The 26956-nt window shown below is 51.2% G+C and overlaps 10 protein-coding genes and 2 non-coding genes across 12 annotated transcripts; 6 read left to right on the top strand and 6 right to left on the bottom strand.

Annotated features, from left to right (window-relative positions):
- Positions 1 to 48: 48 nt before the first annotated feature.
- On the bottom strand, positions 49 to 1683 carry BDP81DRAFT_438159 (cytochrome P450). The gene has a single exon (XM_060591295.1). It carries the CDS (start codon positions 1565 to 1567, stop codon positions 173 to 175), a length of 1395 nt encoding a protein of 464 aa, XP_060440251.1. The 5' UTR covers positions 1568 to 1683; the 3' UTR covers positions 49 to 172.
- A 1098-nt stretch (positions 1684 to 2781) lies between these two features.
- Positions 2782 to 2893, bottom strand: BDP81DRAFT_t307. Its single transcript has one exon. It is a non-coding gene; the product is annotated as a tRNA-Phe (tRNA).
- Positions 2894 to 2973: 80 nt separating this feature from the next.
- BDP81DRAFT_453867 (Alpha/Beta hydrolase protein) lies at positions 2974 to 4423 on the bottom strand (the record flags this gene model as incomplete). Its single annotated transcript, XM_060592871.1, has 5 exons — positions 2974 to 3176; positions 3262 to 3423; positions 3563 to 3870; positions 4133 to 4286; positions 4327 to 4423. The coding sequence occupies 5 exons, from the start codon at positions 4421 to 4423 to the stop codon at positions 2974 to 2976; spliced, it is 924 nt and encodes a 307-aa protein (XP_060440250.1).
- Positions 4424 to 5129: 706 nt separating this feature from the next.
- On the top strand, positions 5130 to 7020 carry BDP81DRAFT_464797 (uncharacterized protein; the record flags this gene model as incomplete). Its single annotated transcript, XM_060594199.1, has 6 exons — positions 5130 to 5150; positions 5767 to 5864; positions 5894 to 6344; positions 6450 to 6525; positions 6604 to 6772; positions 6846 to 7020. The coding sequence occupies 6 exons, from the start codon at positions 5130 to 5132 to the stop codon at positions 7018 to 7020; spliced, it is 990 nt and encodes a 329-aa protein (XP_060440249.1).
- A 194-nt stretch (positions 7021 to 7214) lies between these two features.
- Positions 7215 to 8375, bottom strand: BDP81DRAFT_330556 (uncharacterized protein; the record flags this gene model as incomplete). Its single annotated transcript, XM_060585407.1, has 3 exons — positions 7215 to 7403; positions 7464 to 7775; positions 7836 to 8375. 3 exons carry the CDS (start codon positions 8373 to 8375, stop codon positions 7215 to 7217), a joined length of 1041 nt encoding a protein of 346 aa, XP_060440248.1.
- A 700-nt stretch (positions 8376 to 9075) lies between these two features.
- Positions 9076 to 11179, top strand: BDP81DRAFT_112888 (uncharacterized protein). The gene is made up of 4 exons (XM_060581502.1): positions 9076 to 9434; positions 9513 to 10025; positions 10085 to 10246; positions 10322 to 11179. The coding sequence occupies exons 1-4, from the start codon at positions 9375 to 9377 to the stop codon at positions 11126 to 11128; spliced, it is 1542 nt and encodes a 513-aa protein (XP_060440247.1). The 5' UTR covers positions 9076 to 9374; the 3' UTR covers positions 11129 to 11179.
- A 167-nt stretch (positions 11180 to 11346) lies between these two features.
- Positions 11347 to 11442, top strand: BDP81DRAFT_t313. Its single transcript has one exon. It is a non-coding gene; the product is annotated as a tRNA-Pro (tRNA).
- A 1122-nt stretch (positions 11443 to 12564) lies between these two features.
- Positions 12565 to 13915, top strand: BDP81DRAFT_464794 (FAS1 domain-containing protein; the record flags this gene model as incomplete). Its single annotated transcript, XM_060594198.1, has 3 exons — positions 12565 to 13011; positions 13069 to 13529; positions 13585 to 13915. The coding sequence occupies 3 exons, from the start codon at positions 12565 to 12567 to the stop codon at positions 13913 to 13915; spliced, it is 1239 nt and encodes a 412-aa protein (XP_060440246.1).
- Positions 13916 to 15300: 1385 nt separating this feature from the next.
- Positions 15301 to 16172, bottom strand: BDP81DRAFT_112875 (uncharacterized protein). Its single transcript, XM_060581501.1, has one exon. It carries the CDS (start codon positions 16038 to 16040, stop codon positions 15546 to 15548), a length of 495 nt encoding a protein of 164 aa, XP_060440245.1. The 5' UTR covers positions 16041 to 16172; the 3' UTR covers positions 15301 to 15545.
- Positions 16173 to 20794: 4622 nt separating this feature from the next.
- Positions 20795 to 23139, top strand: BDP81DRAFT_330640 (von Willebrand factor type A domain-containing protein; the record flags this gene model as incomplete). Its single annotated transcript, XM_060585426.1, has 3 exons — positions 20795 to 21414; positions 21470 to 21650; positions 21703 to 23139. 3 exons carry the CDS (start codon positions 20795 to 20797, stop codon positions 23137 to 23139), a joined length of 2238 nt encoding a protein of 745 aa, XP_060440244.1.
- A 1746-nt stretch (positions 23140 to 24885) lies between these two features.
- On the top strand, positions 24886 to 25938 carry BDP81DRAFT_330627 (kelch repeat protein; the record flags this gene model as incomplete). Its single annotated transcript, XM_060585423.1, has 2 exons — positions 24886 to 25077; positions 25114 to 25938. The coding sequence occupies 2 exons, from the start codon at positions 24886 to 24888 to the stop codon at positions 25936 to 25938; spliced, it is 1017 nt and encodes a 338-aa protein (XP_060440243.1).
- Positions 25939 to 26034: 96 nt separating this feature from the next.
- BDP81DRAFT_330514 (acetyltransferase) lies at positions 26035 to 26793 on the bottom strand (the record flags this gene model as incomplete). Its single annotated transcript, XM_060585404.1, has 2 exons — positions 26035 to 26676; positions 26740 to 26793. 2 exons carry the CDS (start codon positions 26791 to 26793, stop codon positions 26035 to 26037), a joined length of 696 nt encoding a protein of 231 aa, XP_060440242.1.
- Positions 26794 to 26956: the final 163 nt, after the last annotated feature.

The following is a 26956-nucleotide window of genomic DNA, read 5'->3' as shown; positions in this document are numbered from 1 at the left end:
CAAGGACTAGTCGCGTAGATAATAAATTGATAATCATTAATCGTTGAACCTCGAGAAAGTGCAAAACGACATCTTTGCGTGAACAACCATGAAATTCAATCAGTCATTAACGTCAGACCGCTCTAGAACCCGCTCAATACCAGTCTGGTACAATACAAAGACCCAAAGCAGCTCAAAGTACAGGCGCCTTACTGTCTACCCTCGTCTTGACTCTCACATGGAAGTCCACCGGCCTCAGGTTGAACCAACCATCCTGCTTCAGCACATACGAAGGATCCGCCATCGTGAAGTCAACCTCGTTGATCAGCTTCGCCACCACGACCATGTTCCACAACCAAGCATAATGCTTTCCAATGCACTCTCGCTTGCCATTACCATACGACCTCCTCACGCTCAACGGGAGCTGCTCATACTTGTCGCCCATCATGCGCTCAGGTTTGAATGCCAGCGGATCTTCGAAGACTGAAGGATCCCGGTTCACACCTGCAAGAACGATGATCATGGGCTGGTTGTAGGCGATCTGGTACTGGCCTCCCGCAAGTAGCACGGGGCTCTTGTCGCCGTCCTTGGGGATGGGTTCAATGTTGAAGCCTGGCGCCGCGAAAGAAAGTCGCAGAGACTCACGGACGATGCCCCCGATGTACTTGAGCTGCGACAGGTGCGTATAGGTCAACTCGCCGTCACCGACAACGCGATGGAGCTCGTCACGGGCAGTGGCGATGACATTCGGGTTTTTCAGCATGAAGTAGATGGCTGTACTGACCATACCCGGCGCCGTGCTGCTGCCGATAGGCATGGAGACGATCTCATCCACAATCTGAGCGTGGGTCAATGATTTCTCCGACTCGGAATCCACTGTGCTGAGAAGGGCAGCCAAAAGATCTTTCCGGTCCGAGGGGTTGCTCTTTCGGTATTGGACCAGATCCTCCGCGTAAGCTCGCATCACTTGCTTTCCTTGCTTAAACTTGCTTCCGTAGAGGAGCCAGTTGAAGATACCAGGTCGGGTGGGTCGCTGCATTGCCTCAGATGTCGAGTCCTCCATGCCTCGAAGCATCGGGTGTTCTGGTCCATTAAGGCAGTTGAGCTTCTTGCCAAAAAGGGCCAAGGTTGTGGCCTCAAGGTTCAACCTATTCAGCTCGCCAATGGCGGATACCTCAGCGTTGACGCCGAGGCCCTTCCACTTCTCGAGAAGCTCGTTTGTTGTGCTAAGCATATCGTTGAAGCGCTCCGCCACAGATGCCGATGTCAACTTGGGGGCGATGATGCGGTGGGCAATACCCCAGTTCTCCTCGTGGTCGTAGGCCGTGAAGAGGGCATCGTGGACTGCATATCGGATCTCGACGATAGGTCCTCCGACATACTTGCGGAATCGTTTCTCGTCACAGAGTTCCTCCGCGAGGGCGGCACCAGCGACGAACACCATCGTTTTGCCGAGGACCTTGATTTGGAAGATCTCGCCGTACGTCTCGGATAGCTTCTTGAGGGACGCCCAGGTGTTCTTGGTGTCGATGTTCTTGATGTTGCCCAAGATGGGCACACCCGGTGGTCGCGGGATCGGGGTCGACATCGTGTGGGATACAGATGATGCGGACGTAAGAATATGATGGAAATTAGAGAAAACCTGCCTCTTGGGGACGGTAGATTGTCTAGAAAAGCGGCCCGACCTCGAGCTTTAAATTGAAATGCCCAGCATCTCCCAAGTCCCAGGCCTGAGATGTGGAATCCTCTTTGTTACCCCTTCGCGTCACTGGTCCAAAACTATCTCTCGCCTGTCTCACCGGGTCACGGCTTCTCCCAGGCGCGACGGCCCGTATTTTGCAACGCGGTTGCTGTCATTGGATCGACTGGTATTGGTGTCACGGTTTCTGGCTGTTTTCGTCCAGTTCGGAGGATCATGTCTCACAAGGTCAGACACTACGCTGGACGAGTGCTGAATGCGCCTCGCCGTTACACCTCTGCGGGGAGTCTGCGTTGTGTCATACTCGTCATTATGTGGACTGCGTAAACTCTAGTTTTGACGGTGCATATAGATCAAGAGTCGTCTAAGGTGTAAGTAGTCATAGCACATCTGCGGGTCACGCGGATGCATCCCAAATGCACTGAGGTTTCGGGAATCCGCCTAGAAACCCCAACATCGATGTCTCTGATCTTCTGAACTTTAAGTGGAGAAAAATGCCACCAGATGGGGAAGCAATTCCGGAGATCTGCAAAGTGATTCTCTCTAGCTAATAATTGAGTAAGACATGTGTTAGTTGGCCAGACATCTAGCTTTTTATCATTGGTTCAATGCCGCTTTGCATGTGCACTGCGTCGTCTGTGTATCATCGTAATCTCATCAACCTAACAAAACACTACCTACTTCCGATGATACATGCCATCTATCATCTGTGTAGAACATCACACTATGGGTAGAAGTTCATTCTAATACTATTTCAGCCTACTACTACCCATGAGGCAAATTCGGTGGAGCAACTTGAGCCAAGCGTGGCAGCCAAACACGACCAAAATGCTAGGCACATAGACCACTGACTAACTACTTACTTACTATGACATCCAAGATGATAATATGGGTAATCAATCAGCCTGGTCACATGAACATAAATCTGATTCGATTGCTTGTTCATGGTGTACAACATCTTGCAGGTCCAAACGCTTCCATTGATCGACTATCGTCCTTCAATCAATAATCAGTGTTGGACAATGGGATACCAAAAGTTGACCTAACAACTACTACGCGAACGGACCCAGTGCTGTATTCTCTCGATGGGACAAAAGTGAAGATGCGACCAGTGTGGATTGAACACACGACCTTCAGATTGATTGAATGAAGTTTTCAATGGGTCTGGATGACCCATACTTCAGTCTGACGCTCTCCCAACTGAGCTATGTTCGCCGCTCATCTTCGAGCCCACATCACGTTCGCAAGCTTCATGTGCTACGATGGCGAACGTTCAAAGACACTCAATAGCACACTCAATCCAACGGTGATATCACTTTCAACACCTTGTCCGTCTTTCGGATCTTTGAACTGTGTCTATCAACTTGAGTCCTCGATGGTTGCTTCGTGTCCTTGGGTACCGAGTTGTCAACACAAAGCAAGGCTTGAACAGTGATGCGATGGACAGTGACAGGCATTGAAGTACAGCTTGCGGGATCGACAACTAGTGAAGATAAACCTACAAGAACCTAAGCAGGTAATAAAATCACGAACAGGCGCCTTGATTTCCACTTCTCAGTATATAGTTCCACATCAAATCTTACTGACCAAGTCTGTTCCATTAATCCATCGCACCCAATTTACGGGCATCTCTGGGACCTTCAGTGTATCCTCAGCACAGAAAAAGCAGTCGACAAGCTCGGCAAACTCCTCGGGATATTGCCAGTGTGGAGCATGGCCAGCCAGCATCTGGAAACTCGTAAACACTGACGGCTGTATTGCACATTTGCCTGATCATGGCCTGACACGTTTGCTTTTCAAAGACATATTCGTGAGATCCTGATTGTTCCTTAAGTCAGTACTCATTCGATGTTATGAGATTTAAGGCTAGACTCATTTACTTACCCCGAATTATCAAGACCGGGGCTCTCAGCTCGTGGAATCGTTCGTATAAGCCTTCCGATGAACATTGCGGACTCATAAACTTGGCAAACGCCTGAATTTGACGTCGAGTGTCATCGGTATCAATGAGATCAGACCAATCATCCCTTGCCTCGAGCATTCTCCGGAACGTCGCTCTCACCGCTGCCTGACTGGTCTCCGAAGAGTGACAACAAAATTCTAGCAACGTAGCTTCCTGAGATTCACGATCATGTGCCATGCGGATACCCTGAAAGGGTTCGGGCGGTGGTAGCACGACTCCCGGTCCGATACTGTGTGTGTGTGTGTTATATTTAACGCCGTGGCGGCAGGGGCGCAGCCGCCCTTGCGGCCGACCTCCCGAAGGGTATATGGCGTGGAGAGCCGTCGCCCTATAACTATTGCTAGATACAGTTCAAATCGTCCTCCAAATCGTGCCTTATGGCTACTATGCGTTCTATCTGTCCCTGGTTCCCGCTGGTGCCCCAGTTCCATTCTTGAATTTTGCGGCTTAAGGCCGGATATGTCTGGAGAGGGCGGCCTGCCGAAACAGACCCCTCGTACATGTTCTGATTTGTGGGTAGAGACCTAATGAGAATTAGACGGCGCATCAAAGTTGGGTAGTTCAAAGCCAACATCTGAGCTGGGCATCCACCCATCGAAAAGGCCACAATTTCGACTTGCTTGAATCCGAGTTGCACGATGAGTTCTGCGCAGTAATCTGCCTAACCTGAGTATGATGTAGGTACCTTGGCCGGTAGATCGGCCAATTCCAGCGTTATTAAAAAGAATCACGGGCCGCTTCTCGGCTATCTTGTTAATAGAAACCAGATCTATCTGGTTCATTGTAGCCCTACTTGGTGTGAGGTTATACTCGTTAATTAGAAGTAGGCTGGACTAACCTGAATGAAACGAGATAGATCACGGGAATCCCATTTTTCGGTCCCAGCTAACGATACGTAATTCTTGAGTCCTTGACCAAGATGAACTGATTAGGAGCATTCTCGTATTGAGCTATACTAACGTAGGTAAAGGCTGATACTGTGACCCTTTAATAGCCACGATAGTTGTTTTTCTATCTAGATTCCCTAGTCGGGTTCTAAGCCGGTTTTATAATTGTACTTTACGATTGAAATTATACTCTCTATAGCCCCAGAGATTAATCCCAATGTCTGGCATAAAATCGCTTAGGAAAAGATTGCCTAATGAGAAAAGCTTGGTAAATTATGCTGGCGGTGGAAGAGAACATTTCTTCTATTCTAAGAAGACCGCCGGCTTGCCGCTATTCGAACTTTATTATAAGCTCTGTTCTTAAGCATACACAGAAGCCAAGTGATAGCTGTATATGGCTGTTATGATTGGGGGTCGATAGGCGGGCGACTACTGTAGTTAATAGGCGACTTTATAGATGTGCTATAACTACCTTAGGTGAAGATGGAAAGCTAGTCGGCTGCCCTTCCTGTTTGTGGCCTTTGACAAGGCGAGATAGCAATAGGCGTACACTAGATGTCCTAGCGAAGCTATTAGCAATGCGATACCTGCATGGTGAAGAATGGAAATGACGTCCCTTGGAGTAAGTTAGTGCCGCTAATTCCACTTCACGATAGTAGACTTCGGAACGTCCCCGACCGAAAGCCATAAATCTCCTTAATGTCTGCATTCAAACTTTCACCGGCGCCGAAGCCAATCCGGGGCCAACGGGTACTGTTGGTATCACAGGCGTGACACATTTCCTCATGAGGGTGTATCTTCGGCAACAATCACGTCGATGTCCGTGATAATTGCTGTTGTTGTTCTTGTTTCTATTTACATTGTGGGCAGGGGTCGGTCGAAGTAGGTGGTGACGGCCTGGGTGGTTGCCCCACCTTAACCGGCCGTGGTGACTAAGCCAGTTGTCCCACTTCGCCCAGGGCAGGCGCCAGCCAGCCCACGATACCTGCCCATTGCTCCTTATCAGCCTTGCCGTTCCGACAGGTACTCATGGCTCTCAACACTGACAACTGACGGCAAGGCAGAATTACTCTTGGTGGAAGTTGACCTTGAAGCACTAGTTCTATAAAGAAGATAAGGTGTCTAGTATTTGGGGCGCTCCTGACTGAAGAGAGCATTAGATAGCATGAACTCTCTTCCTTCTACCTTAGCTTACGTTCGAAATCTCATAATATGAAGTCGGATTACCCTGAATTCAGGACCTTCGAAAAGTCATACCCCAGGATTGCTTTCGTCCCTGCACGCAGACTTCTCTCTACTACATCGCCAGAGATGTCGTGGCTTTGGCAGTGCTCGCGTATCTCGACTTCAAATACATTAAAGAAGATCAACTTGGACCCATACTATACTTCTGGCATGGACAGCGTACTCCTTCCTCCAGGGTCTCGTGTGTACCGGGATCTGGGTATTGGCCCATGAATGTGGCCACGGGTCGCTCTTCTCCTCAGCAAGAATGAACGAAACCTTTGGATTCATACTTCATTCTTTCCTGATGGTCCCGTACTTTTCCTGGAAGTACACTCACCGGCGCCATCATCGGTTTACAGGGCACGCAACTAGGGACGTCGCCTTCGTGCCAGCTATGAAACCAGCCGACTCTGACAGAGACATGTTCCCTCCTTCGGCGCCCATGGAAGAATCAGATGTCCCGATAGTACAAGTAGTCTCGCTAATGGGACAGCAACTACTCGGCTGGCCTTTACACGTTTTGTTCAATGTGTCTGCCGGTAAAGACAGTCTTCTGCGAGAGGTTTCCGGACCCTCTCATTGGTTGAGAGTCAGCAACTTTGATCCTTGGAGTTCTATATTCAGGGAAAACGAAGCATGACCCGTCTTGGCCTCAGACTGCGGTCTCGGCCTCATGGTTTTATTCTTGTTCTAGTGTAGCAAGGAACTTGGTGCAACCAGCATAATCCTGCTATATCTTCTTCCTTACCTATGGGTTAACAATTGGCTTGGTAAGAAGAAACGGTGAAACCCCTAAATCCTTAAGCTAAGGGAATCATCTTACGACAATGAAGCTTACATCGAAGTAGTCGCCATCACCTATCTACAACATAACCATCCCAGCGTCCCTCATTACACCGACGATGGATGGAATTTTATAAAAGGTGCCCTTTCAACCATTGATAGAGACTTTGGCTTCATTGGGAGGCACTTCTTCCATCTCATCATTGACAGACACGTGGTTCATCACCTGTTTCCGTAAGCGGTTCCTCTGAGAATGCCCTCACGCGCAATTAGTCGAATGAACTGAATGCTCTAACCCCATTCATAGAAGAATACCATTCTATAAAACAGACACAGCCACGGCTGCCATCAAGTCAGTATTGGGCGAGTTGTATCACTCCGAAGACAGTAGTTTTCTCGGCGAATTATGGTATCAGTTTCGCACTCTCAAGTATGTGGAAAATGACCCCCATCGTCCTGGCTGTACCCGGTGGACGTTGTAACGGGAGATATTGGTGGTATTGCGATTGATTGTATTCATAGAATAACGTATCAAGCTTAATCTGAAAGAAAGCGTTGCGTATTTAATAGCAGTATGGGCCCTTCATAGAACGCCTATCGCCCGCACATGAACACATTTGCATGTCACCTGACTCCTGACTCCCTTCCAAGTTCCAACATCGGCCCCATCTAGTTCTTACTTGGGTGTTGGCAGGTCTGAAGTTGAGCTAGCATGAGATGGCTTATGCTTGGGCTGCCATTCCTCAGAGTCCCCGATCCTGTCAGCTGTGATACCAGCTCTTCCAGCAGGGTTCAAGCCAGCCTCCAATTGCCTCTTGTAGGAAACGTTTCGTAGTCTCTCGGCTTCGGCTGGTGTGAGTTTCAACTACAAACAGATTCTATTAGTAATTGTCACAAACTAACATTTTCAGAAAAGGGAACTTACATATATCTCGATTCCAATTGCATGCAAAGCAAGGGCCAGCCAAAGTGCCATACCAAATGGCATACCCGCAGCCACACCAGCTTCAGCAGCGGATGTTGGGTTGAGAATGTCTGCGTGCACAATTGTTTGTTGACCAGGGTTCTCTCCAGAGAAGTAGGATGCACAGGCGGGATAGAGTTGGAGAGTCCGATTCATGTTGCCGACCATAAAAGCAACTTGATCGCAAGGACGTGCCGCGTAATAGGTTCCAATACTGCTAATCACAGCCGCAGCCGAGAACTGGATCAAACGAAGAGTGATGATGGAGCCAGCCTACATGCGATGTCAAGTAAGTTAACTGTTTGCATTTGGGATCTGTTGTGGCAAGCTTACGTAGAACCACGCTCGTAGCATCCATGCTCGATGCTGCTCGATCTGAAGTCGCTTGATATTGACAAATGCTAGGGTGAGCGCAGTGACGAACATGATTGCCATAACACCGATAGCAGCTTGGGTGTCCAGCGTGCCGCCAAAGGCATTCCTCGCAATCATTAAGGCGCCAGCGATTCCAACGAGTGCGAGGAGGATGACAACATAACCGTTGATGCGATGAAAGAGAAGGACTTTGTGACGAAGTACTGGCACAAACTGGAAACATGCCAAGAAGCCAGCGGGCAAGATTCCAGCAAGGTGTATTATGAGGCCGGCTTTCTCGTGGCCCTTTTGGTAGTTGAAGCATTCCCCTGGCGCTGCTCCCCTGCAGAACGTATCGAAGTTGAGGTACTGAAATCGCGCGAGGGTGAATCCCATGAGTGCACCGAAGAAGACGAAGAAAAGGACAAAGTTGTAGCCTTTCGAGAATCCCAGAGGGTTGTAAAGCTTTCGAGTTGCGGCGACGAAGCCATTGGCCGGCGGGCGAGTTGGCTGAACCATGGTGTCTTTACTGATGTGAACGGTGATGTCGGGGCTTTCTAGGACAGGTGTGGTGAATTCGAAATTGGATAAGTATGCAATTCTTTGATGAGACCAAGTTAGACGTTTTGAAACTGTTTTGATGAGTGTTCAACTCTTTGTATGCATTATTCCAGCCAAGTTTCAGTCTCTTATAGCTCGCAATTTGCGCATTCCGTTGTCTTCCCATCGCGATCCCATTCTTATCGAGACCATACTAACGCACTTTTGGAGTCGCAAATGCCAAGATCGACACGCACTTCTCTGCAAGGTCTGAGAGGCGCATGGACGATTTGGGAAAGAGAATGCGCGACAGCTTAGCATACGGGGGTTGCCGTGGCTCATTTTAGAGTCGAAGTTGAATTCTACCGCCCAAACGCCATCTTGGCGCCGAGAGTTGGTCCTAGGTCTGACTATTGTGAAGATCTCTCGATCTCTAACAGCATCTCACAGTCCACAGCACGCACAATGATTCCCAAACGGGGTTAGGCTCATTCCGCATCCGCAGCCGTTTGAGTGGATTCACGTAAGCATGCGGGCGTTAAACACGAGTGAGCTTGGCCGAATCCATCGCCCCAGATGTTTAAGCAGCGGCGCATCCTTCCCCCGTGTCTTGGAAGAGAATGTCGTCGTCATTGAGCCTGGTTGTGAATGTGTGTTTGATTATTCTGCAAGCCTCATCATTCTCTCCAGCCCTTTGACTGATCCTATAGTTGCTCAGCCATCTGGAGTCTGACGCATCCCACACCCAAGATCTTGGTATTTGTCCGCGCGCACCGTAGGGCGAAGGCTACATACAAGCTTACCGGTTGATCCCGCTGCGCACTCAGTACTTTTCGATTTAACTGCTGGCCCGAGCAGGACTTTATAATTCCTCCGTGGTCATAAACGGGCCACATCCCTCGCCGTCACCTTGCCTGTTTGAGAAGCATCTCGCGCCGGGAACCCACTCTCCCTGAGATCCTTGACACATTCAGCGACATGGTTGGAGTTCCCGGGCGCTCCAAAGGGTGCAACACGTGCAGGAAGCGTAAGAAAGGCGTAAGTTTGCCAAGATGGGCTGGTCTATTCGTTCATTATAACAACGACGCGTTGCACTGCTGACGGAAGTGCTCCCAGTGCGACCTGCAACGACCTTCATGCGGGCAGTGCCTAAAGGCTGGCTTAGAATGTGCAGGCTACGAAAGGAAGCGCATCTTTGTCAATGTCACCAAGCTATCAACAGGCAAAGACTTCAAGGTGACGACTTTGATGCCGGTCTCACCTGCGCTGGTTCAAACACGCTCGATGTCTCAGTCTGCCTTTGAGGAGCGGATCCTCGAGCTCTTTTGGGATGGCTATATGCCTGACGCTCCGCTATATAGTCCCAGGAGTCCTGTCATGCGATATTCCAACGCAGACTGGGCAATGACCGTGCGAGATCTCTACCGCACCGACGCCGCCTTGCGCCTGAGCTTACTGGCACTGAGTCTGGGTACAATAGGTCGTCGCGACAAGCAGCAGTGGATGATAGACGATGGTCTCAAGTTCTATTGCAATGCTTTGACTGAGATGAATGTTGCCCTGAGATATCCAAGGAGATGGAAGTCAGATGCCTTGATGGTGACTTCAAGAATCCTCGGCTTCTATGAGGTGAGCGGGTCATCCCCGGCTGAGAGAACCACGGCAGCTTACTAACTCCTATCCAAAAGCTGCTCTATGGCGCAGACGACCGAGAGCGACATGGCATCTCTCAAGCAGAAAGCTGGGAGGGCCATTCTTTAGGCGAATTAGCCCTGATAATGCAGCGGACCCCGGAGGGCCATATCGACGGCCATGGCCACGACTTGTACGCTTCAGGGCGGCTTCATCTGGTGAGTTGAAGCCCATCCTGTTATTTGGGCTCACAAACATCTGTGTATGTCATACTAATGGTACTTATCTTGCAGGTCATATCTCACATCAAGCGTAGACGAAGGTTCCCGCTAAGCCATCCAGCTTGGAAAACCATCCCGTGGCAGACTATCCCAAAGACCCCGAAGGATATCCTGATTGATGTGTTCGTCGACGTCCCTGGACTTCTTGAAGACCTGGATCAAATGAATAGCTGTAAGGACCCAGAGGAGAAAGAATTGAGGCGCAGCGCACTCATCCAAGAGTGTTGGCGAGTTGACGAAGAGCTCAACTGGTGGCTCGATAATCTGAGCCCAAAGAAAGAACTTGAAGAACTCGCGACTCGGGGCTCGGATAGTCCGACAGCTTGTGACGTTGCCGTTGCCTCGATCATCACGTTATACTGGACGATCTGTATCCTCACATACAGCACTCTCCGCCTTGCAATCGGGCCAACATCTTCGGCGCTGCCCGAGCGAACGGACCCCCGTCTCTATTGCACAAAGATCGCCAACATTGTCGACGTCTTCTTCCATCCATCCGCGGGGACGTTCGGAATACAATCAGCGCCATTGCCAATCGGCATGGCTCTGGTATACCTGAACTCGTACGAAGAAGGGTTCAACTCTGAAACCAAGTATAAGCTGGTGAGCTTCTTTGAACGGACGGCAAATAACGGCATCAGTATTGGGAAGTTTTTGATGAGCACCCAAAGAGATGGGCTCAAGCCCAAGACCAGTGTGGAAATTTCGCCCGAGGGTATCAAGGCAAAAGCAAGAAGTTGGCTGGGCATAGTGCCCCGAAAGGGACCAGTCTGCCAACCATTGCAAGCATCTTCAAGCCAAACACTGGCCTGCCAGTGAAGCTTCCTGTGGTTTTGAGGCAGGCAAAGCGATGTGAAAGAAGCACAATTTCTCCCTCTGCGGGGGCAGCTGTTTCAGCAATTGCTTTTACGCAATTCTTCACTAGCTCGCCGAAATGAGGGCTTCGCGACTCCACACATCAACCAACCAGCTGCATAATGCGCAAAATTGTCCACAACACCCATCGAATTGACACAACATCGTCAACAACCTCATCAGCCCTGGTGGTCTAGCGGTATGATTCTTCCTTAGGGTTATTGAGCATTCAAACACCATCTTGGAAGAGGCCCCAGGTTCGAATCCTGGCCAGGGCCCGCATGACTTTTTGTCTTCCCGAGGACCTCGTCGTTGATTATCTGATAGATTGATTCTCTGCATTTTTGCATTGTTCTGATCAAGCCTCTTCAAGCCTCATTGTTTTTCACTGTATGATTGTTCTCTATGGAGTGCATGCAACCGAGGAAGACCCTAGATAGCTATGTAGAGGTGCTCGATGCCAGGAAACTTGGTGTTGTGAACGGGTCTGACGAACCATGCAACAGATGGCATGGCGGTCTCATTTTGGCCGCCGAAGAACATATGTCAGAAGCCTTGGTGAGAGTAGGTCGATTCAACATTGCTTCCAAATCACAACTTCTTCATCTAGTACCTTGCCCATCTGAATCTCAACGCTTCGTCTAGTGAGTGGCCCAATCTCAGGTCTCATAACAGCCCATGTGAAGTGATATTCCCAGTCCTTCACTCAAGAATGAGTACCCCTCAAGAGGCCCGGCGATCCAATTGACCCGGTTCCCGACTCTACCGAGAGGTCGCCAGCACACAAACACCCAACCACGCCTAAGCCACTTTAGGCGGCGTGCATAATGTAGCGAAGCGGACAGATATGGAAGCTCCCGTGCTATATTGCTGTCGTAACCCCATCATAGCTGTTGTTGCTAAGATCATGGGCAAAGCCGGGCTAAACTGAACCTCTTTTAAATATGCGGTCAGTCAACATCGTCGGTTTCGCCTCTCTGTAACTCTCCCGCTATTGGTTTGCCCGGGTTCGGGCAAAGGTCGTGTAGGTCTGAGCAGTAAAGCTCCTGAGAATGACTGCTCAACACAATATTGCTTATATTAAAATCTCGATCAGTTGGGCTTCTTTCGATTCATCGACATCGTCAGGGCGTCATGACTTTCTATACGAGAGGCTGGATGTAGAGGATACTACAACTATGCGAAGACCTTTGCGGCGCAGCTTCAAGTTGAGTCGCGATATAAGACAAGATGCGACGAACTCTTAGACTCGAAAGAAGGGGCATCAACATCAACACATCAATTGACCATCATCTCATCACACTTCAACCTTCAATCCCGGGCAATCATACCTCGTCGCAAACAATACAGTAATTCCCAATAACTTCATCATGCGTCTTTCAATCTTGCCTGCCTTCCTTATGGCTGGTGTCTCTATGGCCCAGGGAGACATTGCTGCGCTCCTCGCCTCTCAGCCCGACCTCAGCACGCTGCTTGAACTCCTCAGTCTCGTACCCGGACTTGCAGACACTCTCGCCTCATCTTCCAACATCACTATCGTGGCCCCTCCGAATCAAGCATTTGCCAACGTGCCCCGGGATATCCCCGAGGGCGAGGCTATCGAGTATCGCAACAACATCATTGCAATCGGCGCACTCCTTGCAAACCATGTCTTCAAAGGAGTCTATCCGTCGAACGTTATCACCGACGTTCCTACCTTTGCCCAGACCTTGCTTGATGGCTCTTACGTCGATTACAGACAGCCTTTCTCCAACTTCACAGGTGGCGCCTACAACGGGCTCGTGAAGAATGGCAAGGACGTCTGCATCTTGTCGGGAGAGCAGACCATCTCCACTGTCACTCAGGCTGTTCGTGTCCCCCTGATCTAGAACTCCAAGTAAGCAGTGTACTGACATGGAAAATAGGACATCAAACTTGGAGAGGGGATCACTATCCACAAAATCGACACGGTCCTCTCCTTCGGTGCCCCGTTCCAGCTCTTCACCTTCCGAGCGGGCTACCTCGCCATGAACGCCGCCTTGGAAGCTGCGCACCTTAACCTTGCTTTTGGCGAGACTGGTGCTGATGAGCAAGGTCTCAACATCTCCGACTACACCATCTTTGTTCCTACCGATGAGGCCTTCAAGTCAATTGGCTCCGTTCTTGAGACTGCCAGCCTGGAGACGCTTCAGGAGGTTCTTCGCTACCACATCATTCCCAACAATGTCATCTTCTCGCCGTCCTTGGGCAACGTCACAGTTCCATCTCTCCAGGGGACCAACCTCACATTCACGGTCTTGCCCGATGGTTCAGCCTGGGTTAACAACGCAAGAATCACGTTCCCCAACACGATTTTGTTCAACGGTGTCGCCCACGTCATTGACAGGTCAGTGGAATTACAATCATCATAGCAGATGTGCGTTGGACTAAACTCTACTTAGTGATCTGAGCCCTGGAAACTTTGATAGATCTTCCTTGAAGCCAGCGGCACCAGCATCTGAGCGAGTCGCTTTCCAGGGCGCATCCTCAGTTTCAAGCCTGCCTTTCACGAGCGTCTCCTTCGCGACGGACATGATGGCATTCACAGCAACACCCTCTTTGCTTCAGACCGTTGCTGCCGTCGCTACTGCTACCGCTACTGGTGCTGCTAATGCGACTGCCACGACTTCTGGCAAGCCGAGTTTGGTCCCAACTAGCAACGGTATTGACCTGTTCCCCGGCATGATATTGGCCCTTTCCGTGGTTACCGGCATCGCCGCGTTCCTCATTTAGGTCTTCCTGGCCCTGATACGACTCGCATGGAAAGAGTAGGAGAGGGAGATGGCTAAATGAGGGAAGCAAACACAATTTCTAATAAGATGCCCGCTGAACGGTCCTAACGTATATATATGCTCTGAGTACTTTACGCTTTCATAGATAATTAACCACACTGCATTCATCGAGGTATTTTAAAAGAGCCAGCCCGCAAGTACAGCTGATAAGCTACGCTCTTTTCAACCTTGTCATTCTGGAAGAAAACATGTGCATCGAGATCGTCTTTGTGGCCCAAACGAGTATACCATCCAGTCAAAGTCTTATTTGGTTATAGAGATCACATAGTAGATACGATTACTGGATACTTGAACCGGCTAATCGTTGCGGCTCTCGTAGACACTTCCGGAACGCCCTTGGCACGTGAACTCCTATATATAGGTATTGGACATGTCTTGGGTACTTTTGAAGGCACCCGTGCTTATGACTGGACGTTAATGTAAGAGATCTAAGATGTATATTAACAGAAGCTGTGATAACGTGCAAGACTTATCACGCTGTTCATATGGCGCTTTTAATATCAATTCGTAAATCTGACTCTATAGTGTTGAACTATAAAAACAATGTCTTTGATCAGCTGCGTAGGGCAGATTTGTTTTGGGTTCAAGGACGACGTTAGCTAAGGTACAGAAGGAGGTTCTCTGAACCTACTTGACTATCTCTAACTGCACGCATCAATGAGATCAGCTTGTAGATACTTGAATATTTCTCACTAGTAATTAGTGCCTACTTGCAAGTATGGCTACTTTACAATTGCCATCTCTTCCCATGTAGGACTCAAGAAAACCTCGGCAAGTCGACTTTACCTGCACACATGCAAGTCGATCGGACGGGGCGGCTCCGTGCATGCTCCGTACACCCCCATTCAGTCTCTCGCAGCAAGCACCAGACTAGACGCAGGCAGCGGCAACGTGCCACGGGGTTTCACGATGGGCCGATAGTTAAATTGTGGTGGTTCGGCAACCACAACATGCGATTTATCCTCCACCATGGGCCGTTGTGGTCCGTGATTCCGTGTGGGTGAAAAACTGCGAGGAGTAAAACCCGGCGCTAGCACCGCTGTGCGAGGGCCACTTTTTCCGGCATCGTCTCGCCCAGGCATGACCGGTCTGTTGAGCGAAGGATGGCGAGAGACGATCGTCTCGGGTTACACAGTATGCCATATGGGGTTCTTTTTATATGAATTTCAATGTTTTTATTCTTTTGTATTTGAGTGGTTTTGGTTTGTTGTACTGAGAAGTGACAGGTATCTTGTGCATAGAGACGAGTGAAGAAATTTGGTATGCTTTCCTCCGAGCATTCCGTCTCCGGAGCCCGCCGTCTCTCGTACACCGACGCCGGTGCTGCGAAAATATTGATACAATCAAAACAAGGGTATGGGGGTATTGGTCATTGGAAACAAGTATAAATCCAGACGCCAAAAAGAAGCCAGCCCGTTCATTGTCGCCACCGTTCCATCAGGGGAGTAGAGTCACACGGGATGGCCGTGTAGGTTGTTTGCTGATGTAGCGCCGCAAAATTTTCGTTGGAGCCTCAAGGCTGCGAGGTTGTGAAAAAAGCTTGAGGTGTCTGGTGGATGAAAGCTCGGAATTCATCGGCTTGGGTGGTAATGTGGGGGCCATTTGCCAGCCTGGTTGATGTGGGGGTGTGGTGTAAGTTTTTCCCCTTTTCTTTGGTGTTGGGCTTCGGAGCCTCTCTCGGTGCAATGTAGACACCGTCGTATTGGAAGACTTTTCAATTCATCTTGAACGGCGTTACATCTCGAGGATTGTTGATTTAGAGGCAGGTTCGGCACTCGTGGTGGCCGCAGGACGGGCACGAGTTGCTGATGACGATCATGCTTCCGCACTTGCAGCAGGAGGGAGCGACGGGCATGTTGGCGGTTGATTGGGTGAGAATTGGTTGGTGTTGTTGATGGGTTGTGAACGTTGAGAGCTGATGTGGCTTGCTTCAGAGAGTTGTCTTCTTTGTCGTCGAGAGGAATGGTGTTGATGGAAGATGGGAGGGAATCCAGAGGAAGAAGGAGGAGGAAAGGCTCGCACTTATAGACATTTACCTTGCCCACCTTCAGCCCTCGAACGTTCATTCATTTGCGGCGGAACTCTACCTCAACCCAGCCAACCCTCTTCGGAGACTTGGACCCCTGGTCTGTCCGTAATGGTTGTGGTTCGGAGGTGTATGTAAGTGGTGGTGTGCACGGCTCAGCCGGGTGTACATAGTAAGGTAGGCCGAGGAGGATGAGAGGCAAGGCAAAGTAAGGGAACATCGGACAACCCAAGACAGGGTAGGACAGAGTTTGAGCAAGCAAGCGTCAAAGAGAGAAAAAGACGTCTGCTAGGTATGCCAGGTTCATGGTTGGCTGGACCCTGAGATGGGTTGCCCGCCGCCCGCGCAGACACACGGCCAGGGCCCAGCAAATCGGCATGCCGATCGAGTCGAATGCGGGGTTTAGTTCAAACGTTGACAGGGCCTTATTACAACTCGAGAACTCAATAAAAGTGCGAGAAAGACATTCATACACCGAAAGGGTGAGAAGGATGTAGTGAGTAGTACCCCCCAGCCGCCGCCCTAGCTAGGTATGTGCTGCGCTTGTCTTGTCTCTCAACTCTCTCATCTTCTTCTCGCGGGCGAATGACAACCCGAGGAGACCGCACACATCGTAGCACTGGTGAGAAGGCCTGACGTAGGTGTAAGGAACGTGCGCCAGAGCGCCAAGAGAGAACAGAGTTGGGCGAAGCGGCGAAGGGGGAGAATGCGACTTCGGCGGAATTCCTGTGATTCTCTTACCCTCAGCCATCGAGTAACACTTTTCGGATAACAACCACACGTTTGCTCCCATTCAGCTTATACTTTCTACCGCCAAGAACCAGCTCCCCCAGCCCTTACCCTTTCTCCCCCATCGGCAGGCTCCGGGGTTCGGCGGGTGAAACGCAGCGCTTGGAGATGCACAGATGAAATTGTCTGTCCTAGGTTGTGGGATGGCACACACCTTGACGCGCCTTCATTCTAGCGAACTCTCTTGTCGGCTTTCCATTCATCCATCTCTCCTCGCTACCTATCTGAAAAGGCAGCCATCTCTGCTAGAGATGCACAAGTGAGGCGTGGCACGACGCCCGACGGAGTTATACCCGGTAACAAAACTTGGAGCTTAGGGCATTCAACAAGACAGCGCAGCTTCCGGAAGCTCCAGACAGCTGCCAGCTAGCAGGCCTAGCTCCGAAGAATCCGACCTCTACTGTATAGATGGAGGGGGGGGGGGGGGGACTTGAAGCATTCACCCTCACCCATTTTGTCATCTGCGTGCATGAGGCGCGGGAGATGAAAGTAGTGAGTAAAGTACTCTGCAGTTCGTCTCACAAGCTTTCTTGTAGCGCGTCTCCGGGTACACAATCCCCCCACGTCGCTTGCGCTGCAAGTTGCGCTTCGCTGCACGAAGACCTGCAGGCAGCTCGACGCGGCCAAGGGTACACTATCTGTAGTCCGGTCCCGGGGCAAGGGGGGTAACACACACACCTGGCAGTGGGTTGGACCAAGACATCGTGGGCTTCCCGTTCATTGGATGACGACGATAATTATGCGAATGCTGGGGAAATGGAAATGGAAACCGAGCTAATGAAAGGCCCGCGATTACAATGTGGAGAGAAGACATGGAAGATGGAGGGGGAAGTTGGGGGGGATGCTATCCGAAAAGGAGGGGGGACACCACGATGCAGCCAACAGCCGCCGGGCTACTCGGGTTGAATGCCGGCGATGGGAATCCAGAGGATAATGTGGGAGGTTCTGACTCCTCGACCGGAGGCTTGAGCTTGTCAGTCACTCTGACGATCCAACTGCCTGACCATCCAGCTCTCATTCCGCCCGAGCTCGAGCTCCAAAGATGAACACAAAAGGTGTTGATCTTGGTATGCCAACGAAACGATCAACTCTCGCCCAACCGTCTTCCCGCCCCCTGAGGGCCCTGACGGCATGTCTCTCAGCTACCCCGCAAGATGAGCGAGATCGACTCAAGTGAGATCTCTCGACGCGAAACGGTCAGACTTGACGCTTTGGGGGGGGGGAGTGAAAGTGGAAAACCTGGGGCAAGAATGGCAGCCTCTGGGAGGCCAAGCAGTCGCATCAGTTCCCGCGCCACTGAACCACGGACGGCAAGGTTCCTCGATGATCTGGGGTAGCTCTGCTTCAGCCTTCAGAAGCGGGCGGTGACTTTTGGCGAAGGTTTCTAACAAGCAAACGCCACACTGCATGACACAGTAGAAGGGAGGGTGTATGTATCGATACCATAAGGACACCTAACTAACAGTCAATCCGGGGGAAGAATAAGACGGGCGAAAAACACCAAAAACTTCTTCGACAGAGCGGCAAATGAGTCCACAAAAATAGGGCTCCTCTCAATATGAAGATGACCAAAAATAAGGACAAAGGGAATGGGGCATTTCAATGCGGTCTCCGGCTCACACCGAAATAAGAACGTGGAGATGAATCGACTGACAGACAGCCCACGACTCAAGCTCGACAACACGCTGGCGAGGAGACATCCGGCGATGTCCGTCAAACGGGGCCTTTTCTCAGATCTACTCCTCCGTCGTCAAACGACCTAACCCCGTGCAAGCATGAAAATGAGGCATTCTCGCGGCTATTCGAGACCCAACCCCCTCAAAGGTTTGGCGGGTGCCAAGCGAATGAAAGACACTCGGTTGTCATTGCGTTGTATTGCGCCGATATTTTCCTTCTCTCAACGGCGGTCTGTTTTCGTGCTTGTCTTCCTCCCCATGACCGAATGAGTTGAATGTATTGACTGCACACGTGCACAAGTCGGAGTTTTATCCTTCTCTCGTATGTTTGAGTTCATTCTTGGTCAAGGGACTTCTTGGCACCAGGCGTGGAGTGTCGTAGCACAGCCTGATGACGATGCCAAAGCGCTTCCAGACGTGGGTGGGTAGCGCGAGTGTCTCAACTGCATACTACAGTCTCTATGTTCTCGTCCTCTATCCCATCATCACGGCATACCCCTTTTATGTCTATGCGACTTTGCGTCGGAAGAAGTGACTGAAGACTACACGCACGAGGTTGCAAAGCCGCGGTGGTCGTTGGTATGTGCCTTGAGTGTGCCCTGGCAGGCAACGAAGCGACAGTTCCGAGCCATCAGCCGGCACTAACTTCAGGCCCCTCAAGCAGAAGGTGAACCATCGCCGTCAGTGACCAAGCGGCGCCCAGAACTCGGTATACCGGCTCAACTCTCGTCTTTCTACATACCTACCTAGTTAAATTTCCCCCTTTCTCCAGACCCCAAGTTTAGCTATGACGCAAATGTTTCTGCTAAAAGTTGAACGCACGTGAAACTCTAAAAACGGCGTGACAGGGACCCCTGTGGGGACAGAGTTGCCCTCAGAACAGCGGCCATCCCCGTCTTGGACTTGGGGTTTCTCAATGCAACACACCAAAGACGCTCTGCTGGATCTAGCTGCTGTGCGGCGCAGCCTGTGCTAGCGGAAGGCAGATGGAGCGAATCATCCTCCGTTGCTGCGAGGCATAATGGACATCCTAGCAAAAGATGGACGGGAGACTGGGGGCCCCTCATGTGGCAAAGGGACGCTGTGTCACAGCGTTCGAAAATGCCAGAGTTTCTGAGCAGGCCAAGGTTCCCTGAGGGAAGAGATCTCACCACCATTTTCTACTTTTGACTTCCTGCAGAGAGTTTGAATGACCTTTCCACCGTCTGTGATCTAGATCGACTTGAGACGATGAGGGTAAGCTGAAGCCTGAAAGGGCCTTGCGTTGGCCGTGTGCGTCTGACACCAGCGGCGTCTGAGTCACTCGCCTGTCAGCACTTCAGCCTACGTCTACGGGCAACTGGAATAGGCTAGGCAGAATATTTCAGATCTCGGGAATGAAATTGGAGATATGGCACAGGAAGAGGCAGAGTCCAGGATGAAGCCAGAACTTTGGTGCATCCGGTGCATTATATGTCCGTCGGATAGAGAAGGAGGATGCTCTTTATGCGTCTCTCGTAGGTTGGTCCACCTAGAAGCCTTCTGGTGGGGAGAAATGGCCGAGGTCTTTGAGCAAGTTCACCGAGGCGAAGCATACCACACCGCCACATAGCAAATTACCGCGACAAACACCGTTCCCCAAAGACTGAGCACAATCAGAATGCCTTGCGATATGCCAGCCCCACGGCCCTCGTCCGAGAGCCCGGCACCGAATGGCCGGCTCGGCCAGGCTTCGGAGACCCACCCAAAGCCCGAACGAGAACAGCCTCTTTGTTCGAGCTATTACGTGAACACTGTCCTTCCACACCCAAAGCTTTTTGGTATACCGTCACGTTGGCCCTTTTTACAGAAGCATAATCCCACTTAGCCTTTAGGCAGAAGCAGCTAAGTAGCATTCATCTGAAAACCCGTGGAGCGATTTAGGAGAGCTGGTGTAAGCTATCATTGGATAATTAGCATGTGCTCAAGAGAGAGACCGTTGAATTGGCCTCCGAGTGAGGCCGAATCCATTGTTAGGTGTCAGCCTACGTCCCACCGCATGTACGGGTATCCCACAAAGGATTTGTTCCAGTCATCCGGCGACGAGGCCGATTCTGTATTAAAGCAGGCAACCTCAGGGTAAGTCTCACCTTGTAGAATGTGCACCTCTCAAGACCTGCATTCAAACTCGCATCTCAGATCGATCTCGTGATTGTCACGCTTGAACTTGAAACACAACTATCAACAAGTCTAATACTATTTCACAATGGTTGTCTCATCCGTTCGAGTTCCCAAGAACCCAACAGCTTACGACATCTCTTAGGTCATCAAGCACCCCCTCCGAAGTGGCTCTCAGAGCACCGACGATGCCATGGTCAAAGACGAAGACACTAAGTCAGAATCTTCCTTCGAAGATCCCAAGTACGCAGACGTCGAGGCAGAGTCGTCCAGGTGTGATACTCCAACGGCCACGATGACGGAGTACGATACTTCAGACGACGTTGCGTTGTCTCTCCACCCGTTCGCCGAGCGGGACGGCCTCATCGCGAAGATCACTCCGCCTAAACAACCCGAGAAGCCAACAGTCCACGTCCCCTGCGACATTGTCCTCGTCATCGACGTCTCGGGCAGCATGGGCGCCAACGCCCCGATTCCAGCCAACCCTGGTGAGGTAGCAGAGAACTATGGGCTGTCGGTATTGGACTTGGTCAGACACGCTGCCCTCACCATTGTAGAGACCCTGGATGAGGGTGACAGGCTCGGTATCGTCACCTTTGCATCCCAGGTGAAGGTGGTTCAGGAGTTGATCCCGATGAACAAGAAGAACAAGGGTCTTGCCAAGAAAAACATCAAGAAGATGGTACCCACGGATGCAACCAACTTATGGCAAGGCTTGATGGAAGCTATCAAGCTGTTCGGCCGGGGATCAGGCGGGAAGACGGGACGTGTTCCGGCTATGATGGTACTGACGGATGGACAGCCAAACTTGATGTGAGCCTTGTCTACGTGCTTGTGTTGAGAGTCTCTGGAGCTAATCCTTACGAAGGTGCCCTGCCCAGGGATACGTGCCAAAGATGCGTGAAGAAGTTAAGAGGCTCAAAGATGGGCGGCTACCAGCCTCGATTCACACATTCGGCTTCGGATACAACTTGAGATCTGGTCTTTTGAAGTCGATCGCCGAGGAAGGTGGTGGGAACTATGCCTTCATTCACGATTCCGGCATGATTGTAAGTTTATGCGTGTCCGTTTTCTTGTTGCAATAACTAAGATTGTAATCAGGGAACCGTCTTTGTTCATGCTGTCGCTAACTTACAATCAACATACGCCATTAATGCCACGTTGCGCCTTACCTATTCTCCCTTGCTTAGCATTGAAGAGGCGATGGGCGAGTCTGTTAATAAGCAAGAAGTAGAGATCCTTGAAGGTGACGTGAAGAAGGTTATACCAGATCGGCATGAGCTCTCCATCTCACTCGGAAATCTGCAATACGGCCAGTCAAGGGACATCTACCTCCGGGTAAATGCACCCGCGAAGCTCACCTCGGAGGATGCGGTTGTCAAGGCCTCGATCCAGTACTCTCGCATGGTAAGCAGCATTTACGAACAAAGCACCTCACAATCGCTCCTGGTCCCGACAACTCTTCCCGAATCTGAGCTCGCCTACCACCTCTCTCGCTCTAAGATCTGTTCCTTCCTCTCGACCATCATCCCCATTGCTCCCGACGGCGAGCATAAGGCCTTGTCCCGTATCTCACCCGAGAAGATCCAGGAGCTAAAGGCCCTCATCAAAGACCTACCAGCAAAGCGTTTTCCATCCGACCCGAACAATAAGTCCCTCAACGAGGATCTCGAGGGCGCTCAGCCAAAGGGCCAAGTCTCTCTGGCCTTGACGAACGGGGAATACTACAGAAAATGGGGCGTCCACTACATACCCTCATACTTGAACGCGCACACCCGCCAAATCTGCAACACCTTCAAAGACCCTGGGCCGCTACGGTACGGTGACGACAGTCCTCTCTTCATCGCGTGCAGGAACAGGTTGGATCACGCGTTTGACAGCATTCCTCCGCCCAAACCCTCCAACCAGCACACCGCTACCCACCGCGGGCGAGTGCACATGAGCCACTACAACAGCTCCTCCGGCGTATGCTTCATCGCCTCGACGCCTGTACGTCTCGCTTCGAACCGCAGCGTTCCTATGAAAGCTCTCCGTAGGGGCGTAGAGGTGCAGACGCCTTCTGGTCCGCGCAGGATCGTCGCTATTCTGAAGACGCCTGTGCAGAGGGAGATTATGTGCCGTGTTGGCGAGCTCGTCGTCACACCCTGGCATCCCCTGTCTCTCAATGGTGGCAAGACGTGGACCTTCCCGGCCAATGTTGCGGATCGGCCTGTGAGGTACACCGGCTGCATCTACTCGGTTCTGCTTCAGCCAGACCGAGACTCGAAGGCTCATGCGATCAACGTCGCAGGTACATGGGGCGTGACTCTTGGTCATGGAATAGTCACAGGGCAGGACTCGAGGGCCCATCAATTCTTTGGCAACTACAGAAAGGTTGTCAGAAGCCTCAGAAAGATTGGGGTCAGCAAGAAGGGGGTTGCCATGGGCGGAGGTGTAAGCAGAGACTCAGTTACTGGGTTGGTATCTGGGTTTGCTCCTCACACGAAGCGGAATTTGAGTCTGAATGGAGTTGTGAATAATGCTATCTGTATGGCTTGATAGGATTTCTTCTTGTTTTCCTTCCTTCTTAGAACATAGTCGCACACCCGGAGCCCGTGGACTGAGCACGTATAAACGAAACTCATTTAAGGCGTAATTATTCAACTAATTAGCAGACTATAGATAGGTATGAACTGAGTTTATTCAAGTCAAATTCTGTCGGCTCATTGTGTCTGTCTTTCTAGGGGGGTCGCCGGACGATAATTGAGAGGATAAACACTCGTTTCAGTCTATCGCAATGAGACATGGGTGACACTGCTCTCACAAAACCAGCACTGTCTAAATACTCGTTTGCTCGTGGTGCGTTTAATGCCTAGACTATGCCACGACAACAGGCTTATTATTTTTGATTTGTTTGGATTGATGTCATTTCCAGTTGCATCTCTTCATGATAAAAGAGCGACTTCAGGACTTGAGTGCACATATAGACATGCACCTAAGGAGGATGTAAGATGCGTCTTTCCCATATCACCCTCATATCGGTTCCTTCATGCAGTGGCCTTCATGATCGCCGCACCCAAGGCATCGACTTGATCCCCCGTAACCTTGGTGGCCGATGTCTTGAACCCCTCGTTGAACGGGAAGCGCTCCTGCTCAAAGATAATGTTCATGAATTGTTGTACTTACACAAGGGAGAGCGCCATCTGGGTATGACTTAGACTTTGGAAGGAGCGTGGTCTTGGTCGTGCCTTCCGCACGTGACTCATTAATATCCTCATCCGAATAAACGAGAAGGGTATATACCCCCCCTCATCTCCATTCCTGTCACCAGCACAGCAGGCGCCCTCTAGGTCAGGGGTCAGGTCAAACTGTGGCGTGGTGGTGGAATGGTTAATGGTCACCAATTATTCACGCCAACCAGCCTACTCGACGACAGGCTCAGCGCATACGAGTACCCAAGTTCGAATCCCGGCATGAGCACTAAAAGTCTCCCAGCATGAGCACCAAGAGATGTAGCCCCCAGTTCAGCACCGGGGGATTGAACTCTTTTTATTTTTCTCAAGTGGTCCTCATCTTCTTAATACAGATTCACGCATCAGCGGTAAACTCCTCTAAGGTAGAAGAAAATTGGCTGAACAGTACCATCTGGTCAACATCAAGGCGACAATAACACGTACGCCTAATAATACCGATCTTCAGTCGTATATCAAGTCTGAAAGCTGTTGTTTGATCCGATTTCGGCGTTAAGAACACGGAGCCTCTCCTTCTCCGTGTTGTGCGTGCAGAGGGTGGTTCCCCATAGGAAACGGGGTGAGGTTGGGTGACGGAAACTATATGTACCCACAACTACCTAAATGCAGTAGAGGGATCTCTCTTTTGTATATGGCGCAACGGTACAATTCCGAATTCTGTCATTGGGCGTATGGCCGTGACTAAGCGGAGGAGAAACAACCAGACAAGCTCCGATGACATAAGTCACGGAGGACAAATTGGCTCCGGCATGAGCAGATTACACCCTTGTCTGCCGAACCACTGTGCCTCCGACATCTTCAGTGACACACACGTTCTAAGTGATCCAGAAATATGGCGATGCTTGACATCGTTGGTCAGATTGCGTGGTGGAGCGCTTGGTTGGGCAGGAGCATTGGGTGAGGCTCCTTATCAGATCGAGACATGACGGATCTCAAGACTAGGGTATCCAGCTATAAGTATGGCGGCTTCCTGCGAAGAACTCGTCTTGGATGCTTCGCGCATTCGCCGATTGTCTGAATCATCCTTTGCATATCTAACTAACATTCCGCAAAAATGGCCAAACTTCGCGCTACTTGGGCTCGACTCGCATCTAACGACCGCCTCAGGCGTTCTTCACAGGCAGTATCGGTGGTCGGTAACCAAGCTTACGTCTTTGGCGGTGAGCTCCTCCCACGAAAGCCTGTAGACAATCAACTCGATTTTGTCGAGCTCCATTCCGAGAAAGGTACACTCGCAAACCTATCCGTACCCAATTCTCACCACTGACGGACCTCCGCCAAGACCATCTCAATCGACACCGAAGCCCCAACTCCGAGAGTCGGAGCGCCCAGCACGGCGCTGAAAGATGCCTTCTACCTCTTCTCCGGCCGCGGCGGTATAGCCATGGAACCTGTTGAGGAAACTGGTGGCGTCTGGCGATACACCCCGACCCAAACTCGCTGGGATCTCCTCAAGCCGACCGACGCAAGCGCACCACACCCAGCTGGTCGTAGCTACCACTGCACCGCCTCAGACGGCAACAAGACCATCTACGTCCACGCAGGATGCCCAGAGAAGGGCCGCCTCTCCGACTTGTCGTCCTTCGACATCGAGTCAAAGACGTGGAAAGAGCTCGCAGCAGCTCCTCCCCCAGCACGCGGCGGCGCGTCTATCGCCTTTTCTGGGGGCAAGCTGTACCGTATGAACGGCTTCGATGGCACTTCGGAGCAAGGCGGTGCTCTCGACGTCTATGACCCTGCTTCCGCTGCGTGGTCTACAATTTCGTACAAGCCAGACGGTGTCCAGGGTCCCGAGGCACGAAGTGTGTCTGCGCTCGTGGCGGTTGAAGTCGACGGCAAGCCGCATCTTGTGACGCTCTTCGGTGAGCATGATCCTAGTTCGCTAGGCCATGCTGGTGCTGGGAAGATGCTCTCAGACTTGTGGGCTTTCGACGTTGACGGTGGGAAGTGGGAGAAGGTATTCTTCGAGAGAGATGCGCCGCCGCCGAGGGGATGGTTTGATGCGGATGTGGTGGTTGATGGAATCAAGCAGAGTGTGGTTGTTCATGGAGGCCTTGCTGAGGATAACTCGAGACTCGGGGACGTCTGGAGACTCAACTTCGCCTAAAGTGGGGGTTTCTCGATGAACAGAGATTGGTATTGCTAGTCACGGTAACATTGAATTGAACTTGATGTTAGAAAGAGGAAATGAGTGGAAGGGAATCTACTCAACGTCCTTCACCATCCAAATTGACCCCTTCTCTTCCGTAGGATACACCCGGAATCCCAGCTTCTCGTAGAAGGGCACCACCTTGTCGTTCTCGCCACCAACGCCGATATGCACGCCCTCGCCATATAGCCTATTCCCGCTCGAGCCGCCATAGCGCTGGTCGGCCTCTTTCAGACTCTCGACGAACTTGTCAATCAGCTTCCTTCCCCAGCCTTTACCCTGCCACGGCTCCAGCAGGTCAATATGCATCGTAGCCTTCCAGTTGCCCCAAAGCTCCTTCCTCTCATCATCAAGCACAAGCCATGTCGGGTTGAAAGCCTGCTGCAAAAGAGCCTCCTCATTCACCTCGCCCGTGTCTGGGAAGTTCCATGGCTCTTTCGTCTCGAGACTCTTGGGCTTCCTCCCGTCCAGCTCCTTGGAGGTCTCAAGGACCTCCTTGATGTACCGCGGGTACGCAGTCGCAAAGTCGTTCACGTTGGGGCAGCCGATGCAGTAGCCGACGCAGTTTCCCTCGCCGTCGTCAAGGATGTGGCATGTCTCGGGTGAGAGGTGAGTGTATTGATGTGTCCATAGATAAGGCGCGGTTCTGGTCGCTGCTTCGGAGCGCTCCAGGGAGGGGGGTAGCGTGGCGCGGCACTGGGTTCATTGTCAGTCGCTGCAGGACAAAGATAAGCTTCGATAAGAACATTCGAGACGCACGATATGACCCGTCGCATCAAAATCAGATGCCTCGTACGGGCGAATGAAAGCCATGGTTGATGAGCTGAGCTGGAATGAGAGCCTTTGAGTTGAAAGTGAAAGATTGCCGCTCGCAGTGTAGTGGTACCAGGGCCTGAATGGCCGGATGGCGGGGTAGCGGGGTAAATCGCTCCGGACCAGACTGGGGAGGATTGAACTGCTGCAGGATCGACATTCG

The sequence above is a fragment of the Colletotrichum phormii genome, assembly GCF_030913505.1.
Source record: "Colletotrichum phormii strain CBS 102054 chromosome Unknown BDP81scaffold_25, whole genome shotgun sequence".
Taxonomy (NCBI): Eukaryota; Fungi; Ascomycota; class Sordariomycetes; order Glomerellales; family Glomerellaceae; genus Colletotrichum; species Colletotrichum phormii.
Note: the sequence above shows the minus strand (reverse complement) of the source record. Positions and strands in the feature narration are given on the sequence as shown.